This window comes from Acomys russatus, chromosome 4 (genome assembly GCF_903995435.1).
Source record: "Acomys russatus chromosome 4, mAcoRus1.1, whole genome shotgun sequence".
Lineage (NCBI taxonomy): Eukaryota > Metazoa > Chordata > Mammalia > Rodentia > Muridae > Acomys > Acomys russatus.
This window is the reverse complement of record NC_067140.1, coordinates 56,600,297-56,618,725: the sequence shown is the minus strand read 5'-3', so window position 1 is coordinate 56,618,725 and position 18,429 is coordinate 56,600,297. Positions and strand designations below refer to the sequence as shown.

General features: G+C 42.8%; 1 protein-coding gene across 1 annotated transcript in view; it reads right to left on the bottom strand.

Annotated features, from left to right (window-relative positions):
* The window catches only part of Ganc (glucosidase alpha, neutral C), a 55,519-nt gene that overhangs the window by 9,804 nt on the left and 27,286 nt on the right, over positions 1–18,429 (bottom strand). Inside the window, exons 13-19 of the mRNA XM_051144903.1 lie at positions 17,853–17,932; positions 13,859–14,002; positions 10,732–10,828; positions 7,163–7,264; positions 4,739–4,982; positions 2,558–2,622; positions 398–474 (exon numbers count right to left, since the gene is read on the bottom strand). Of these exons, the coding sequence (XP_051000860.1) occupies positions 398–474; positions 2,558–2,622; positions 4,739–4,982; positions 7,163–7,264; positions 10,732–10,828; positions 13,859–14,002; positions 17,853–17,932 (809 nt within the window). The remainder of the gene's footprint in view (positions 1–397; positions 475–2,557; positions 2,623–4,738; positions 4,983–7,162; positions 7,265–10,731; positions 10,829–13,858; positions 14,003–17,852; positions 17,933–18,429) is intronic.

Genomic DNA, 18,429 nt, shown 5'->3' with positions numbered 1-18,429 from the left:
GAACTCCACGGACCTTGAGCATGTCTACAGCTTTGCTCTTTGGGGGTGATTATGAAATCCAGAGAGTCCTAGCAAAGGAGGTGAGGTGCTGAATTACCAAAGACTCCCACAAAGTAACTTGGTGGAATAAATCCTCTACCTTAAAGGCCCCATCTCCAGAAGAACTCACTTATACATGTCAAAGTGTGAAAGTAAAAATCTCCCTGAGGTGTCACCTACTCATCTTCTCCACTTCCCCTCCACCAAGTCTGTCAGCCTCTGAGAACAGTGTCATGACTGTGGAAAACAGTCATCTGAGGCAAATTCGCACCTGCATGATGAAGCAAATCTCTTTCCCAAAAGAAATGCAGGCAGGAGAGTTAGGAGACACAAGATATGTATCTGTTATTGCTCTTACCTCGCTTGACCCTGGCAAGAATACATCAGCGGTGGCAGCCTGTGGTTCTGTGACTGGGTGAACCAATAAAGCACTTCCTTAAAATTGGAGAGGAGAAAAACTATCAGTATAGGAGACCTGTCAGGCTCCTTCCCTTCCCTGAACACCACAGTCGTCTTAAGATCACTAGACTGTGATCCTCCATAAGGCAGCGACCATGGTGAATTAAACAAATAATCCACCAGAGAGAAGCACGGGCTCAAAAAGGTAATGGGTTAAACCCACTGGAAACTGTTAGGATCATGGGACAGGGGCCCTGACATAGTCTTCTGAGGTTTTGTGTGCTTATTTGCTTTGGGTTTTGTTTTTTTTGAGACAAGGTCTTACTTTGTAGCCAAGGCTGGCCTAGAACTTGCTCTGTATCCCAGGCTAGCCTTGGGATCCTCCTGCCTCAGCCGCTTGAGTGCTACTGTTACAGGCTTGAGCCGCCGGGTTCAGTTCCACACTTTCATTTTCTGCATAACTACTGGTGTGCCAATAATCAGGAAGTGTCCCCACACCTTCCCAAGTGCTTCATCATTTGCCACGACGGATGCTGGTTAGGGAGAGCTGTGATGCTATCTAGAGGACTGGTTAGTGCAGCTCTTCAGTTTCTCTTGCTTGGGCAGTTACCATTGCAGAGTGTGCACTTCTCTTAAGGGTGGCCTGGACCATTACTTTTGCTTTCATATTGGCATTGTACATGTGTAAAGGGCATCTACTTATGAATTTACTTTAAAGGCTTATTTATATGGGTCACCATGTAACCCTGGGCACCTTGAACTCGTGAGTGTTGGCATTATGGCACAGTGTATCACTGTGTCTATATTGAATTGTTTCTTATAGTCAATAAAGATGTATTTACTGAGTCCAGGTACCATGCTAGGCTCTGGGGACATTTACATGAGTAAATAAAACAAGCACAGCTCTTACCTTCATAGAGATTGTGGTAAGTGAAGAACACAGATATTAAAAAGTAATTACAAGTGAATTAGGGTTAAAATAAATACTGAAAGAGGTAAAAAGTACGAAGAAAATGAAAATTACATAAAAGGCAGGACTGACTTTGAGTAGCCAGGATAAAACTAAGGTATAAGGAAGCAAGGGATGATGAGAGATGCTTCTCCAAGGCAGTGACTATTAACTTGAAGCCACACATGAACCCAGACAGAGCCTGTGTGTGTTGTCCCAGAGCATGCCCTCAACTGCATCGTTATCTTTTACATTTGGAGGTTTCCACTATTTAGAATTCATCTTCTGGGTCCCAATATCTGGCCTTGTTCTTGGGCTTGATTCCTAATACAATAAGCTTCCACATTCTAGATTTCATGGCTGATCCTCACTAAAGAAGCCTAGCTAGGCATGCCAATATATGCCTGCAACTCCAGCAGTCTGCACGTTGATGAAGAGGATTACAAGTTCAAGGACAGCCTGGGCTACAAAGCCCTGTCTCAGATGAAAAAAAATAAGGTCCACTATTGCACATGAAATAAGCACTTCTGTGTTTTTACTATAAGCATCAGATCTACTTTTTTATACTTCCCTTGCCTGTAGCTGTCTCATCAGGCTTTTGAGGAGCAGACCCCAAGATCACATACACCAATACAATGGATTTATTTGGCATTAATAAAGACAATTTTTTTGTTTGTTTTTCAAGACAGGGTTTTCTCTGTGTAGCCTTGGCTGTCCTGGGCTCTATAGACCAAGCTGGCCTCGAACTCACAACAATCCATTTGCCTCTGCCTCCCAAGTGCTGAGATTAAAGGCGTGCGCCATCATGCCCAGCCCTAAAGACAATATCATAAGGGCTCCATTACAGCAGAACAGAGATGCAGTCTCACTGTTACATTAAGACTCGGTGAAGGAGGCCTGGGGTAGAGTGCTTGTCTAGCATTCACGCAGCTCTGGGTTCAATCCCCAGCAGCAGCTGTGGCGAGGCATGCCTGTAAGCATCCTCAGATACAGAGTAGGTTCCTGGCCAGCCTGGGCTAAATAAGACCCTAACTTAAAACAAAAATAGTGATGAAATCTCTTTTGTTTTATTAGTTGCCTTTCTTGGGCTTAGGGTACTCTCACCAGAAAGTATAATAAAAACATAGTTATAGAATTTATCACAACCACAATTAACATACAAATACTCACCCAGCATGTATTCATCTTCCACACCGAAAGTGTCTAAGTCATCAGGAAACTCCACCCACAGGGGTCTTGGGAAAGACACAGAATTTGCATTTTAAAATGCCATTATATTTTATTATTGTCAGTGTTAAGTGTTTTATTAGATTTTTATATTTTTAGTGTTGCAACTCTCTAAAAGGTATTTGAAAATACCAAAGAACCAAGTCTTTTTCATACGACTAAAGAGCTTATGAGCAATTGCTGTGGTTACTTTATATTTATTATGTGAATGTCCTAATGGAACAGTGAGAATTCTATTATGTGCCACTTTGCTATCTGACTACTGAGTAACTGCCCGTCTAACAGGCAAAAACTAAGGCAAGTCTAAATGCATTAACATTTTTGCTGTAAAGTAAATGTTTGCAAAAAAAATACCAACCCCCCCACACTTTATTATAATGATAATTCCATGCCTCTTCTTGAATGTGGATGCGATGTGAAGGTTTTGACTGGGGTCTGCTCCTCTAAAGCCTGATGAGGTGGCTACAGGCAAGGGAAGTATAAAAAAGTAGATCCGATGATTATAGTAAAAACACAGAAGTGCTTCTTTCATGTGCAATAGTGGACCTCGGTTTTTTTTTTTTGTTTGTTTTTTGTTTTTTTCATCTGAGACAGGGCTTTGTAGCCCGGGTTGTCCTTGAACTTGTAATCCTCTTCATCAACGTGCAGACTGCTGGAGTTACAGGCATATACTGCCATGCCTAGCTAGGCTTCTTTAGTGAGGATCAGCCATGATGCCCCTGACTCATGTGTCATTTCATCATTGCTTATTTAGATAAAAATGAACTAGTTTTCCTTGCTTTCAAGCAGGCAATGCTTTGGGGGCGGATGAGAAATTGCCAAGATTTAACAACAGGTATTGTTTCATGCAGCTCATCTAGGAGTCAGTTAGGTTCCTAAAAATAACAAAACTTTCAAGTTGCCTAGATAGCAACTTAGTGCTTCTAACCATCTTTTAATTTTATGAGAATGTGTGTATCATTTGGGTACAAATACTTAGAGGCCAGAAGATGGCGCTGGAACCTTGGAGCTGCCGGTCCAGCTGGTTGTGAGCCACCAGACATGGGTGCTGAGAACCAAACTTAGGTCCTTTCCAAGCAGCGAGGACTGTTAACTGCTGAGCCGTCTCTCCAGCCCCAAGAGATAGATTTTTTTGTTGTTGTTTTTTTGAGACAGGGTTTCTCTGTGTAGCCTTGGCTGTCCTGGACTCACTTTGTAGGCCAAACTGGCCTCGAACTCACAGCGATACGTCTGCCTCTGCCTCCCGAGTGCTGGGATTAAAGGCATGCGCCATCACACCCGGCTTAAGAGATAGATATTTTTAATTGAAAATATTTTTTAGAGTTTTACACTTATTTTATGAGTCTGAATGTCTTGCCTGCTTGTTTGTAGGTGCACCACACGATCGCCTGGAACCTGCAGCTGTGAGAAGAGGGCACTGGATCTCTCAGGACTGGAGTGGCAGGCAGTTGTGAAGCATCATGTGGCTCTGGGAATCACACCCAGGTGCTCTGCAAGGGCAAGTGCTTACCAGCCGAGCCAACTCTCCAGACTAGTATTTTTTAATAAATGAAACTTGTTATGTATTTACTAGCCTTTGAAACAATCGTTTCTACCGAATGGTACCAAAGCAGGTGTCTCCAACCCTAACTGATGACTAGACTCACCAGGGACCTTCTGGTCTGAAGGAAGTCTAGGAGCTGTGGATGTAGAACTCGGTGTATGTTTTTCTCTAACATAGAAAAATTTTGCCTTTGAAGTAGAATTTATACACTAGGGAAAAAAATACCCACCTCAAGCTTGGAACAGTTCAACCCTATGGGTAAGATCAAGCCTCAGATGGCAGGGAAGTTATTTTTCATGAGAGGAGGCTGATGTGTAAAACGTTAAAGTTATTTAGCTGCAAAGTTACTTTCTTATTCTTTACAACATTCTCAACAAACACCAATATTCTAATCCTGGGGACTAGAGCATCCAGTCAGTAGTTTCTGTGTCTTCAACAGCGAGTACTGTGTGCACAACAGGAAGTGATGCTGAGTGAAACAACTAAACACGTGACTTTTGTTTCACTTTTCCAGTCCCTCATCACTGAGGGGATCTGTTGGCTGGTTGCTGGAGCCCCTAAATAAAGGGTGCCCTTTTTACCTCATGACGGGTTCAGAAGACGTGTGCACACGGTAGAACAGAGAATACAGATAGGGTAGGAGGGCGTAGCGCTCTCTGATGGCTTCCCGAATCAGCCGGGTGTTTTCTTCCCCAAACAGCCAGGGTTCTCGCCGCTTGGTGTTCATGGTAGCATGGCCACGGAAGAAGGGCTGGTAAGCTCCGGCCTGGTACCAACGCACTAGCAGCTCTGCCTCAGGATTGCCAATGAAGCCACCCACATCAGCTGGGTTGCCAGGGAAAGACCAGATGAAGACCACGCTTGAAATAAGTGGCGTGTTAAGGTAAAACAAGGCCTCGAAAACTGAGAGGAGACGCTCTACATGCTCGCTAAACACGGCAGGCAAACTGTGGCCTCACGTAGGAGAGTACACTGCAAACCAGCCAGTGATCTGGCAGAGCACGCGATGTCTTCCTTCCTCCCTCCCTCCCTCCCTCCCTTCCTTCTTTCTCAAAAGGCCACAGGGTTTTCTGTAAGAGCAGTTGCCCTGTGTGTTCTGGAGCCTCCATTACCCAGGAATTACACATTCTCCCTTGTTAGGTGCGTGTCTGTGTACTGAAGGAAAGGTGGCTGGCAATTTATTTCTTTTGAAAGAAAAAGCTAAAACGATATTAAAACCCCAAAGTAGCAAATCAACAGCCTTGGAAGTTTGGTAGAATTTCATGCTCACCCCTTGGGCAGGGCATGTATTTCTTGCTTGTGGGCCAATGTCATAAAGCTGCACATATCCAAAAAGTGATATCAATTTGTTTTTATTCTTGTAGAAAATAAAAATCAGTCAGACCTACAGCTAGAACTGTAGCCAGTATAGCCCGAGCCCCTTCACTCAGCTACTGCTTATCTGCATTGGATCCTCAGGATGAGGGAAGGCAAGCCATCCGACATGCATTTTAACTAAATCTATCTTTTCCAAGAGCTCTTCTTTTGTCTGTGTCTATGCACATGTATGTGTGTGCTCGTGTGTGAGAAGGCACATGTGCATGTGAAGGCTACAACCTGACTTCAGTGTCTTCCTTAATCACTCTCCATTTTACTATTGTTTTGTTTTGTTTTTGAGGCAGGGCTTCTCTGTGTAGTCCTGGCTGTCCTGGACTTGCTTTATAGACCAGGCTGGCCTCAAACTCAGGCTGGGATTTCAGGCATGCACCACCATGCCCAGCTCCACTTTAGTTTTGTTTTTTTAAAATACTTTATTTTTTAAATATTTATTTATTATTATTTATACAGCAGTTTGCCCCCCGTGTGTGCCTGCACACCCGAAGAGGACACCAGGTTTCACCACAGATGGCCGTGAGCCACCATGTGGTTGCTGGGATTGAACTCAGGTCCCCTGGAAGAACAGACAGTGCTCTCAACCTCTGAGCCATCTTTCCAGCCCTCTACTTTAGTTTTTGAGACAGGGTCTCTCATTGAACCTGACATGTGTTGATTGTCTACACTGGCTGGTTAGCAAGAAACAGGGATGCTCCCGTCTCAGCCTCCCTGCAGGATTCCAGGCAGATGCACCACTGCATCTGACTCTTTTACATGGGTTCTAGGATTCTGAAGCTAGGTCTCATGTTTGCGTAGGAAGCACTTTACTGACTGAGCCATCTCCACAGTTCCGTCTGTTTTTGGACAGGGTCTTACATAGCCCAGCCTGACATCAGACACCCTGGTAGCTCAGGACAACCTTGAACCTTGGATCCTTCTATCTCCACACCCAAGTACTGGATTGTAGGTACATGAGGCCATGTGTGTGGCTGGAGAATCAAACCGAGGCTACTTGTGAGCTAGGCAAGCGCTGTTCCAACTGAGCACATCTTAAAGGGAAAACAGGTTAAATTATGTTACAGAATCTTACGTCTGCTGAGCACAGAGTACTTCTAGAAGGCTGCCCTTCTTGTTTCCTCGGCTATGCTGCTGCCTATCAACCCAAGGCCTTCAGCATGCTAGTCTAGCACCTCACTGAGCTGCACACTCAGCCCTAAGGCTGGCTTTGGATTTGCTAAGTTGTCTGCAGCGTTCTCCTGTTTCTGAAACACCCTGTTACTGTGACTCTGGAGGCAGAGCTGAGGGAAGGAGAAAGATTCTCTATGTTCTGTCTGACTTTAAGTCTTCAATTCAGAGAAGATACATGTAGCACTTTTTTAAAAACAGGGTCTCTGTATGTAGTCCCAGCTGTCCTCGAGCTTGCTATAGAGACCAGGCTGGCCTTGAATTCTTAGAGATCCTCTGACCTCTCTGCCTCTAGAACGCTGAGATTAAAGATGTGAGCTACCACACCAGGCTGTGCAGTAAATTTTGAAGCAACACTTGCTCTCTTCCCATTTTGTTTCTTGCATTCATCTTTGTCCCAAACAGCTAATGAGCATTGAGAACCCGCAAGTCTCACTTCTTCCTACTCAGGACAGGAATCAGCTTACCTCCGCAGAAAGAGATGCCGGAGACACTCAGGGTCAGTAACATGGGAATGGAGATTTTCAGATAGGCCCACTTGGCTGTGTTGTCTCCCGTCCAGACTGCACCTAGATGCCCAAAACCAGGCATTGAAACGCACACAAGTCACCCAGTGCCTTCCATTTCATCTAGACTCCATATTTGCAAAAGAAAAAAATAATAAAAAGGGAAACAGATTTCTCATCTTAAACAAATTCTGATGTTTCTGAAAAAGTATCAATTTTCTAATGTGAAAAAGTTATTAAGATTCATAAGCTGGAGAGATGGCTCAGTAGTTAAGAGCGCTGCCTGCCCTTCCAGAGGTCCTGAGTTCAATCCCAGCAACCACATGGTGGCTCACAACCATCTATAACGTGATCTAACACCCTCTTCTGCAAATAAAGCACTTATATGCAATAAATAAAGTAAATAAATCTTTAAAAAAAAAGATTCATAAAACACTGGGTAGTGGTGATGCATGCCTTTAATCCTAGGCCTTGGGAAGCAGAGGCAGGTGAATCTCTGTGAGTTTGAGGCTAGCCTGGTTTCTAGAGTGAGTTCCAGGAGTGCCAGGGCTACACAGAGAAACATGTCTCAACAAACAAACAAACCCAAAAAACCAAACCCAAACCAAAGCAATACAAAGCCACAAACCCCAAACCAATAACAATAACAGCAACAACAAAAACAAGACAAAACTAAATACTCTGGGTTTCTAGTTCCACTTCATTACCACAGCAATCCTATCAGGCAAACACTGTCATTAGCTGTATTTCAAAGGTTAGGGAAATATGGTAAACAGTGGATCCACAATCTCCCCTACTTATGTAGTCATTAAATAGATTTGAGTCTAGAAGTCAGACTGTTAAAGCCACAGTCCCAGTTCACATTATATTGATAAGAGTTTAGGATGACAGATTATATATCATGAGAGAGACAATAAGAGGGAAAATGACCTTGTTTTAATATGTTTAGGCTAATCCTGTAGGGTTCTTTTCCCTATCTTTCACCAAAACTGTTTCATTAGATATTTTTTACTTCAATTTTCTGTAGAAATGCTGAGCTGTCTTATAGGCAGAGAAAAATATTTTCAAGGGATTTTTAAAAACAGCACGCTAGTAAATTTTCCTTGACATCAATTGAACTATGAGGGATGGACATAGTGATTTTGAAATCATGATGACACTCTCATCAAAAAAGTTCTCGTAAATCAGCTGGTGGTAATGGTGGTGGTGGGGTGGTGGCATCTGCCTTTAATCCCAGCACTCAGGAGGCAGAGGTAGATGGATCTCTGTGAGTTTGAGGCCAGCCTGGTCTACAAAGTGAGTTCAAGGACAGGACAGCCAGGGCTGCACAGAGAGACCCTGTTTCAACAAACAAACAAAGAACAAAAACAGCAAGAGAAGAAAGTTCATGTAGACACACAGATATGTGATGGTTGTTCAGTCAGAAGTTCTTTATAGCTATTGGTCAAGCATGTGACAGAAAAGTCATGTTCTCCTAGCTGGGGCAAATAACCACAGAGTGCTGCAGACTAGAAGCAGACCAGCATCTAAGAGATCAGAAACAGTTTAGACAGCACAGGGCATGGTAGCATACACTTGCTGTGCCAGCACTGCGGAGGGAGAGGCAACACAAGTTCAAGGCCAGCCTGAGCTGCAGAGTGAGACCCTGTATCAAAAACTCCAACAGAAAAAACATTAGCATCCATATCTCTTTTTATCTTTCTAAACTGCTGTCTTTGAACTTTTTCATTAATTTTCTCCCTCCCTAATTTGTTTTGTTTGTTTGTTTTGTTTTGTTGTTTGTTTGTTTGGGATAGGAACTCACTATGGAGCCTGGGTTGTGGAGTTGGTTCTCTCCTTCCACCATGAGAGTCCCTGGGCCATTAGCTTGGGGACAAGTGCCTTAACCCAGCGAGCCGTCTTGGTGGTCCCTTATTTACTTAGTTATTTTTGAGCCAGAATCTCATGTGCCTCAAGATGGTTTCAAATTTTCTATGTAGCTTAGGATGACTTTGAACTCTGCTCCTCCTGCTTCTACTCCCAAGTGCTGAGATTGCGGGCTTAAATTTTCCTAGATTTTACCAAATTCTACTTATTGATTTAATTTACTGCATTTATATTTTTAACAATTAGGATGATGAATGTCACATAGGCAATGCTTTCTTTTTTAATTTATATAATGTCACAAACATATTCTCATGCAAATAAAACTACCACTTTAAGGAAGGAGAGAACTGCAGGTTCACGCCTCCCTAAAATAAAGGAAAAAACATTTCCGTCCTTAAGCTGTGATTTTAAACTGCCTCACGGTAGTTTGTCCTGTGGACAACCCACCTTTTGTAACCCTTCCTTTACTGTTAGACACGGAAACTTTTCTTTCAGCCTAAAGGACTAATGCTATGATGTGTACCTCTGTAGATACTGTTCTGTCCTTCAGCTGAAGAAACTGCCTGGTTTGGGGAGATTGACTGTGAGACCTAAAAATATCTACAACACAACAAAGCTAGCTTCTTTACAGAAGGACCTAAACTCTCAGTTACTTATGTAAGGATGGGGGCCTTAAAATAGCCTTCCTGCTGCAGAGTGGTCAAGTTGGACCAGACGCGTATTAGCTGGTAAACCAGATCCAGTCGTAGATGACCCAGACAACAAGCAGTAGCCAGGTCTATTTTAAGCCATATTGCTAAGTGGAACAGGTGGAAGCAGTATGTTAGAGGTGTATTTCCGTGGTTTTCTCAAGCCAAAAAGATAGGATCAGAGATGACTGTGCCAGAAAACTGAATATTCCAAAGTCACTTTCCCTGCAAGTGGCCATTTCTTTAGTAGGACAAAAGCACTAAACTTGACTGTGATGGTTTGAATAGACTAGCCTCCACAGGCCCACAGGGACTCACACTATTAGGAGGTGTGGCCTTGTTGGAATAGGTGTGGCTTTGTTGGAGGAGGTGTATCACAAGGGGGTGGGCTTTGAGATCTCAGATGCTCAAGCCAGGTGCAATGTGACTCTCTGCTCCTTCCCCAGCACCATGTCTGCCTGCACGCCACCATGATTCCCACCATGACGATAATGGACTAAACCTCTGAAACTGGAAGCCAGCCCCAATAAATATTTTCCTTACAAGAGTTGCTGTGGTCATGGTGTCTCTTCACAACAATGGAAACTCTCTCTAAGACATTGGTGAAAACTTGGTTTACTGTTTTTGGGGGTGTAGGAAAGAGACAGGGTCTCATGAAACCCAAGATGGCCTTGGAAGATGACCTTGAATTTCTATTCCTCCTTCTTTTACCTCTTAAGTGCTGGGATTACAAACACATACCACCTTGTCTGTGTTTATAGAGTGCTGAACATTAAACCCAGGCCCTCAACTGAGGTACATCAAGTCTTTTCATTCATACGTAAAATACACAGGTCAGAGCACATAATTTTCTATGCTGTAAGGTATAAGACTATGGAAGAGGAACATCGTGGCAGCATATATCATAAATGCTGTACAAAAGAAAAGGATGGGTAGCTAGCTACCTTATATTTTATAATGTGAGCCATTTCTTACCATACTTTTGTGATCCAGCAAAGAAAGAACGTGAAAGAACAAAGGGTCTCTCCTTCCCTTTAGATCGCTGTATCAGTCCTTCTGCAGTAGCCATGTGCTGGAAGTAAGTCAATGGAAAAAGATTGGAAAGAGGAGACAGGATGAGGGCATCATGCCAACATGCTCATGAGGCTACTGACTAGTTAGAGGGACTATGAAATGGGAAATAATAAGCCAATCAAGTCTTTTTGATGATACAATGAATGACGTTAATTTACCTACTAAAGATGGAAACAGTTATTTGATTGGGAATATCAATGAAATAATAGTAAACAGAAATGGGATGCAAATGAGTAGACGAGTGGCTACCCAGCATGACTGAGGCCCAGCATGGCAGACAAACATACACCACACAACAAAACAAAAAACCAACTGACATTTACTCAGTGTACTATTGGTAGGCATTTATAATATATTTCCATATGATCTGCACAGTAATCTGTGAGTTATATAATTTTCATTAGTAAAAAATAAATTCATCACAGAGGTTAAGTGTCTGCTTTAGCCTACATAAGAAATTCCCCGCCAGGCAGTGACACCTTTAATCCCAGCACTGGGGAGGCAGAGGTAGGTGGATCTTTGAGTTTGAGGGCAGCCTTGTTTACACAGTGAGTTCCAGGATATCCAGGGCTACACAGAGAAACTTGGTCTTGAAAATAAAAAAATAGGGCTGGAGAGATGGCTCAGCAGTTAAGAGCACTGTCTGCTCTTCGAGAGGTCCTGAGTTCAATTCCCAGCAACCACATGGTGGCTCACAACCATCTGTAATGTGACCTAATGCCCTCTTCTGGCATACAGCTATACATGCAAATGGAGCACTCATATACAATAAATAAATAAAAATTTAAAAAGAAAATAAATACATAATTCCCCCAAGGCAGTTGACAATTAAAGCAAAAAGCTTTTAGAGAAATAAACATATATTACCTGGAAAAGGATTCTATGCAGCTATCAGCTCTCATTAGAAAATAGCAAGTGTGGGAGACCTATAGGCATGTAGTCACACTCCATAAGTAACAAGGACTCATAGGTACAAACTAAGGCAAGTGATTCTCAATCTTTGGATATGATTAACAAATGAAAGACAATTCTGGGCTGGAGAGATGGCTCAGTGGTTAAGAGCATTGGCTGCTCACCCAAAGGTTTTGAGTTCAATTCCCAGCAACCACATGGTGGCTCACAACCATCTATAAAGTGATATGATGCCCTCTTCTGTCTGATGCTCTCTTCTGCCATGTAGGTATACATACATGCACATACACACACACTTTTTTTAAAGAAAGAATTCTATCACCTTTATTCAGAAGACTGAGCAAATTAGGAAAGCTTATACATTAAAAAGTACCCTGTGGTGATGTGAGAATGGCCCCCATAGGCTCGCATATTTAAACCCTTGGTCCCCAGTTGGTGGAACTGTTTGGTGAGGCTTAACAGGTGTGTCACCAGGGGCTCTGAGGTTTTTAGAGGGTTGGGTTTTTGTTGTTGTTGCTGTTTTAGATTTTTTTATACATGAGTGCTTTGCCTGCATGCATGTCTGTGCATTATGTGTGTGCAATGCTCATGGACGCCGGAAGAGGGCTTTGGAGCCTCTGGAGCTGGTTTACAGATGGTTTGCCACCAAATAGGTGCTGGGGATTGAACCACTGGGCCATCTCTCTAGCCCCTTTAAAAATGTTTTAAAAATTTATGGGGGCTGGAAAGGTGGCTCAGAGGTTAAGAACACTGCCTGCTCTTCCAAAGGTCCTGAGTTCAATTCCCAGCAACCACATAGTGGCTTATAACCATCTATAATAAAATCTTGTGCTCTCTTCTGGCTTGCAGGTGTACATTCAGACAAAACATTGTATACAAAATAAATAAATAAATCTTTAAAAAAATGTTTTAAAAATTTACATATGTGATAATACCCATATGAGCTGCACAATATGTATATATGTATATGTATACTCTCTGTGTGGGTGCCTCTGGAGGCCGGAAGAAAGTGTTGGATCCTCTGGAGCTGGAGTTACAGGCTTTTGTGAGCTGCACAACTTAGGTGCTGGGAACCAAACTCAGGTCCTCTGGAAGAGCAGCAAGTACTCTTAAGCACTGAGCCATCACTCCAGCCGTTGTTTGCTTTCTGCTTTTGTGACGTGGTCATATTGCATAGTCTAGACTGGCCTGGAACTCATTATGCAGGCCAACCAGGTCTTGAATTCACAGTCTCTCTGTGCTATGAATATTAGGATTGCACATGTATGCCACCAAATTCAGATAAGCTAGCAATAGATGGATATTTATGAAAATTTAAAACCTTGTTCTAATTATGTTTGCTAACATATTTACAGATAGTCTGTGCCATTATGCGACTTATAGTAGTATTAAATGCCATATACGATATTTTAAATTTTATCAGGTTAATTATGGAAGGAAATGGAAGCAGAGGAAAAAAATAATAAATTGGCTGTAATATGAGACTCACTGCAACTGACAGCGAAGACACGCAAAGAGACACGCACAGTACCCTCAGTTATACAACTGACAGCGAAGACACGCAAAGAGACACGCACAGTACCCTCAGTTATACAACTGACAGCGAAGACACACAAAGAGACACGCACAGTACCCTCAGTTATACAACTGGCAGCGAAGACACGCAAAGAGACACACACAGTACCCTCAGTTATACAACTGGCAGTGAAGACACACAAAGAGACACGCACAGTACCCTCAGTTATACAACTGACAGTGAAGACACACAAAGAGACACGCACAGTACCCTCAGTTATACAACTGGCAGTGAAGACACACAAAGAGACACACACAGTACCCTCAGTTATACAACTGACAGCGAAGACACGCAAAGAGACACGCACAGTACCCTCAGTTATACAACTGACAGCGAAGACACACAAAGAGACACGCACAGTACCCTCAGTTATACAACTGGCAGTGAAGACACACAAAGAGACACGCACAGTACCCTCAGTTATACAACTGACAGTGAAGACACACAAAGAGACACACATAGTACCCTCAGTTATACAACTGGCTCCCTGTTTAAAAGCAGGGCATATGAATCTGGTTGGCTTTCATTTCGATGTCTTACCTGGTAAAACCCGTAGATGTTGTGAAGTTCCCTGTGCTCCCAGTTGCCATAGTGAACGGCATTCTTTTGCATGGTGAGTTCGGGGCCTCTGAAGACCGAGGGCTCGTTCATGTCGTTCCATACGAAGAGGATGTCCGTGGAGCCCTAGGAATGAATTCTGCTCATGAGAACGTTTCCCCAGGGGTGACAGCAGTAGGACAGCATCCCTGATCCTCTTTCTTTTCTTTCTTATTTTTTTTATGCTGATGAGGCTGTGCATTTTGTCTGTTTTGTTCAATAAAAATCCCATGTACCTAAGAACAGTATCTGACCCAAAGAAAGCTACCAGTAAATATTTGTTGATAAGAACGCTGCACTTTATTGTCTGTGAAATACATACTGCCCTGTAAGTTCACTCCTTACTCTCTAGGACATCCTTAGAGAATACGTGCCAGAAAAATAGTGCACTGGGGGCTGGAGAGATGGCTCAGTGGCTAAGAGCACTGTCTGCTCTTCCAGAGGACCTGAGTTCAATTCCCAGCTTCTACATGGTGGTTCACAACCGTCTGTACTGGGATCTGATATTGGGACGCCCTCTTCTGACATGCAGATGTACATGCAAATGGAACACCCATCTAAATAAATGAATAAATAAATCTTTAAACAGAAAAAAGAAGAAAAAAATAGTGCATCATCCACCATCTACTACAGATATTCACTTGATATTATCCCAAGAGCTGAGAAGAAATCTCTGCCACAACTCTTAACTAAAAGCAATTTATATTACATATGAATCTATTTTTTCTCTAGTACTCTGAAAGAGACTTGACAGGTGAGTTTTCTGTTTGTTACATCTTATATAGTTTGTGTTCTTTCCACCTAGTGAACATGGTATTAAAATTCTTTTTATAAAAATCCCTGGTCTCAGCATTTGACTACCATTACAGGGAGAATCAAGTGGCTCTCTCTTTCTATTATTTCTTAATGCCCTATCCTTATTCCTTTTTTTTTTTTTTTTTTTTTTTTGGTTTTTGGAGACAGGATTTCTCTATGTAGTCTGTCCTAGACTCACTTTGTAGACTAGGCTGGCCTCTAAGTCACAGAGACCTGCCTGCCTCTGCCTCCCCGAGTGCTGGGACTACAGGTGTGTGCCACTGCATCCAGCTTCTTTTTTAAATTTTTTTTCAAGACAGGGTCTCTCTGTGTAACCTTAGCTGTCCTGGACTTGATTTGTAGACCAGGCTGGCCTCGAACTCACAGCAATCCACCTGCTTCTGCCTCCCGAGTGCTGGGATTAAAGGCGTGCGCCACCATGCCCAGCTGCATCCAGCTTCTTAATGCCCTGTTTTTTACATCTGTCCTACTAAGGCCCAGCTTCTTTCTAGGACTTCACAGAGCACACCTAAGACCTTACCTACATGGTAAATGATCTTTCCAGTGTTTGGGAATAGGACGTATATTTCCTTTTGGTTCTTCACTTTCAACTATTTCTAAGCAAATGCACAGTGTGTGTGTGTGTGTGTGTGTGTGTGTGAGAGAGAGAGAGAGAGAGAGAGAGAGGGAGGGAGGGAGGGAGGGAGAGAGAGAGAGAGAGAGAGAGAGAGAGAGAGAGAGAGAGAGAGAGAGAGAGAGAGAGAGAGAGACAGACTCTATTTTGTAGTGTTGGCTGTCCTGGAACTCAAGATCCCAGGCTGGCACTGAATGTACAGAGATCCACCTGTCTTTGTGTCCTGAGTGCTGGGATTAAAGGTGTGCATCAACATGCTTGGCTTCTAAGCAAGCGTACCTTTTTGTTTGTTTGTTTTTTGTTTTTTGAGACAGGGTTTCTCCAAGTAGCCCTGCTGTATGCCTCCCAAGTGCTGGGATTAAAGGCATGTGCCACCATGCCTGGCTGCTAATGCACTTCTAAGAATAAGGCTGTATAGTTTTCAAATATTTGCCTTCAGTCTTCTTTAGCACTTCCAAGGCAGATATGAGCAAGCTTTCTCCTCCTCCTCTTCCTCCTCCCCTTCTTCTTCCTCTTCTTGTAAAGATCTAGATAATATACATTTTCATCTTTGTGGACCATAAGAGCTCTTCCCTTACTCTACTCAGGCACAGTATGGTGAAAGCAGCCACAGACAACAGGAAGTGAATGGCTGTGACCATATTTTGTCTGGGGATTGTTGTCTCTACTGCTCTGTTTTCTAATCTCCTGAACATTGACAAATAGATCTAAATTCAGATCTTGGGCCCATCACTTAGTAAGTGGGTGAACTTTATGGGTTTTTAAATTCTCCACACCTCGGTTTTAATATGTGTTGGGTTGGGATTTAAATATAGTTCTAATTTAGAGTGTTATAAAGAAGAAATGGGATAACACACATCAAATGTTTAAAGTAGCATTTGGCATGTGGCTTGCATTTAATTTGTGTTAGGTATCACCATGATTGTCACCATCACCATAATGTGAAAGACAGGTCTCTAATGTGACCTCTCCTGTCCTTTTTGTGATTCTTTTAAGATTTTAATTATTATATTTTGCTTTAAAATACATTTTGGTTTATAACAGGTTTTTTGTTTGTTTGTTTTGCTTTTGGTTTTTCAAGACAGGGTTTCTCTGTGTAGCCTTGGTTGTCCTGTACTCACTTTATAGATCAGGCTGGCCTCAAACTTACAGAGACCGTCTGCTTCTGCCTTCTGGACTGCTGGGATTACAGGTGTGCACCACCACCACTTGGCATAGAGTGGTTCTTACCCTTCCTAATGCTGTGACCCTAAATGTAGTTCCTCATGTTGTGGTGACCCCCTCCAGCTTTAAACTTATCTTTGTTGCTACTTTATAACTGTAATTTTGCTATGATTATGAATTGTGATATAAATATCTGATATGCGGGGTATCTAATATGCAAACCCTGTAAAAGAGTTGTTTGACCCCCAGAAGGGATCATGGCCCATGGGTTGAGAATTACTGGTTTATAAGACAGTTTCACACTTGTCATATCCGCTTTATTGCTGATTTTTGTTTGTTTCTCTTTCTTTCTTTCTTTAGACCGGGTCTCATGTAACTTAGGCTAGTCTTGAATTTGACAAGTAGCTGAAGATGACAATAACTTCTGATCCTCCTGTCTCCACTTCCTAAATTCTGGAATTACAGGCATGTACTGTAATTTTGTGTCTTTGCTGTATTGGGGATCAGGCCTGATAGCCGAGCACTCTGTCAGCTGAGCTATGTCCCTAGGCCGGAGTCTTCTGTTTTTGAGACAGGGTCTTTTTACACAGCCCTGGTTGTCCAGGGACTTGCTGTGTGGACCTGGCTGGTTTCCAGCTCACAGAGCTCCTTCTGCATCTGCCTGCCAACTGCTGAGGGTAAAGGTGAGCGCCACCACACCCAGCTCTTTGTTTGCTTGTTTTCCCTTGGAACAGAGTGGCACGCTGTACCCCAGGCTGGCTTTGAGTTCATGGCCATTCTTCTGCTCAGCTTCCCAAGAGTTGCGATTCTCGTGCCCCATGCCTGGCTTCATAGACATTTTCAATGGTAGTTGTAGAATAGTACTTTATATTGCAATGTTCACAGTGATTAGAAAGAAAGAATAAATCTCCACTGTAGTTTGATATATCATAGACTGTTATGATAGAGGTAAAACCAGTTTTTATACATCCAGTAACATATATAGTCTCCCATCAAAGTCCTTGCCTTTTAATATACATATATATTATATATATAATATGTATATATGAATTATACACACACACATATATATGCCACTTAATAAAACAGTTCTAAGCAACTACCTTTTCTTTCAGTAATTTCATGTTAACTAGGAAACAGTAAAAGAATAAAAACCAACTTGATGCCGAGTGCCTTTAATCCCAGCACTTGGGAGGCAGAGGTAGGTGGATCCCTGTGAGCTCGAGGCCAGCCTGGTCTACAATGTGAGTCTAGGACAGCCAAGGCTACACAGAGAAAACTTGTCTCAAAAAACCAAAACCAAAACCAAAACCAAAAAACAAAAAACCCAAAACAAAAACCAACCTGATACACAGGAAAAGCGAGGAGGCTGGAATACCACTCTCTGACCTTGGGGTTGGTGAAATCCAGGTAAGATGAGAGACCTGCAGAGGCACAATGGTGGGAAGTCTGCCAAGAACAGCAAGACAGGTGGATGCCTTATGTCAAATACAAAAGACAAGTGAGAGAGGCGTGGTCTGCAGCAAGTGAGCGAAGGAAATCTTTAAAGTGACAACATTTAAAACTTTCAACGACAGAGGCCAGTGGGCATGACAAGGAACAAGTGCCAGGGCGGGGCCCGTCCTTCACTAATGGCCCGAGAAAGGCCAAGTGAGGATGCCAAATACCCTGCAGTGACTCCTGGTTTTAAAGAGAACACAGACTTGCTCAACTGTTTCAGGGGGGGGAAGGAAGGCACAGGTGCCTCCACAGCATTTGGATTTATGACACAGCGGTGCATTCTTTTGATCTTTGGAGAACTTCTGACAAGGCTTTAAACTAACAACTGCTGCATCTAGCGTTTCGCAGGCAGCTGAGCCACTCACAAAAGGCTGAAAGTTAAAGCCATGGGCTGAAGAGAGCAGTCCCAAGGGAGAGCCCG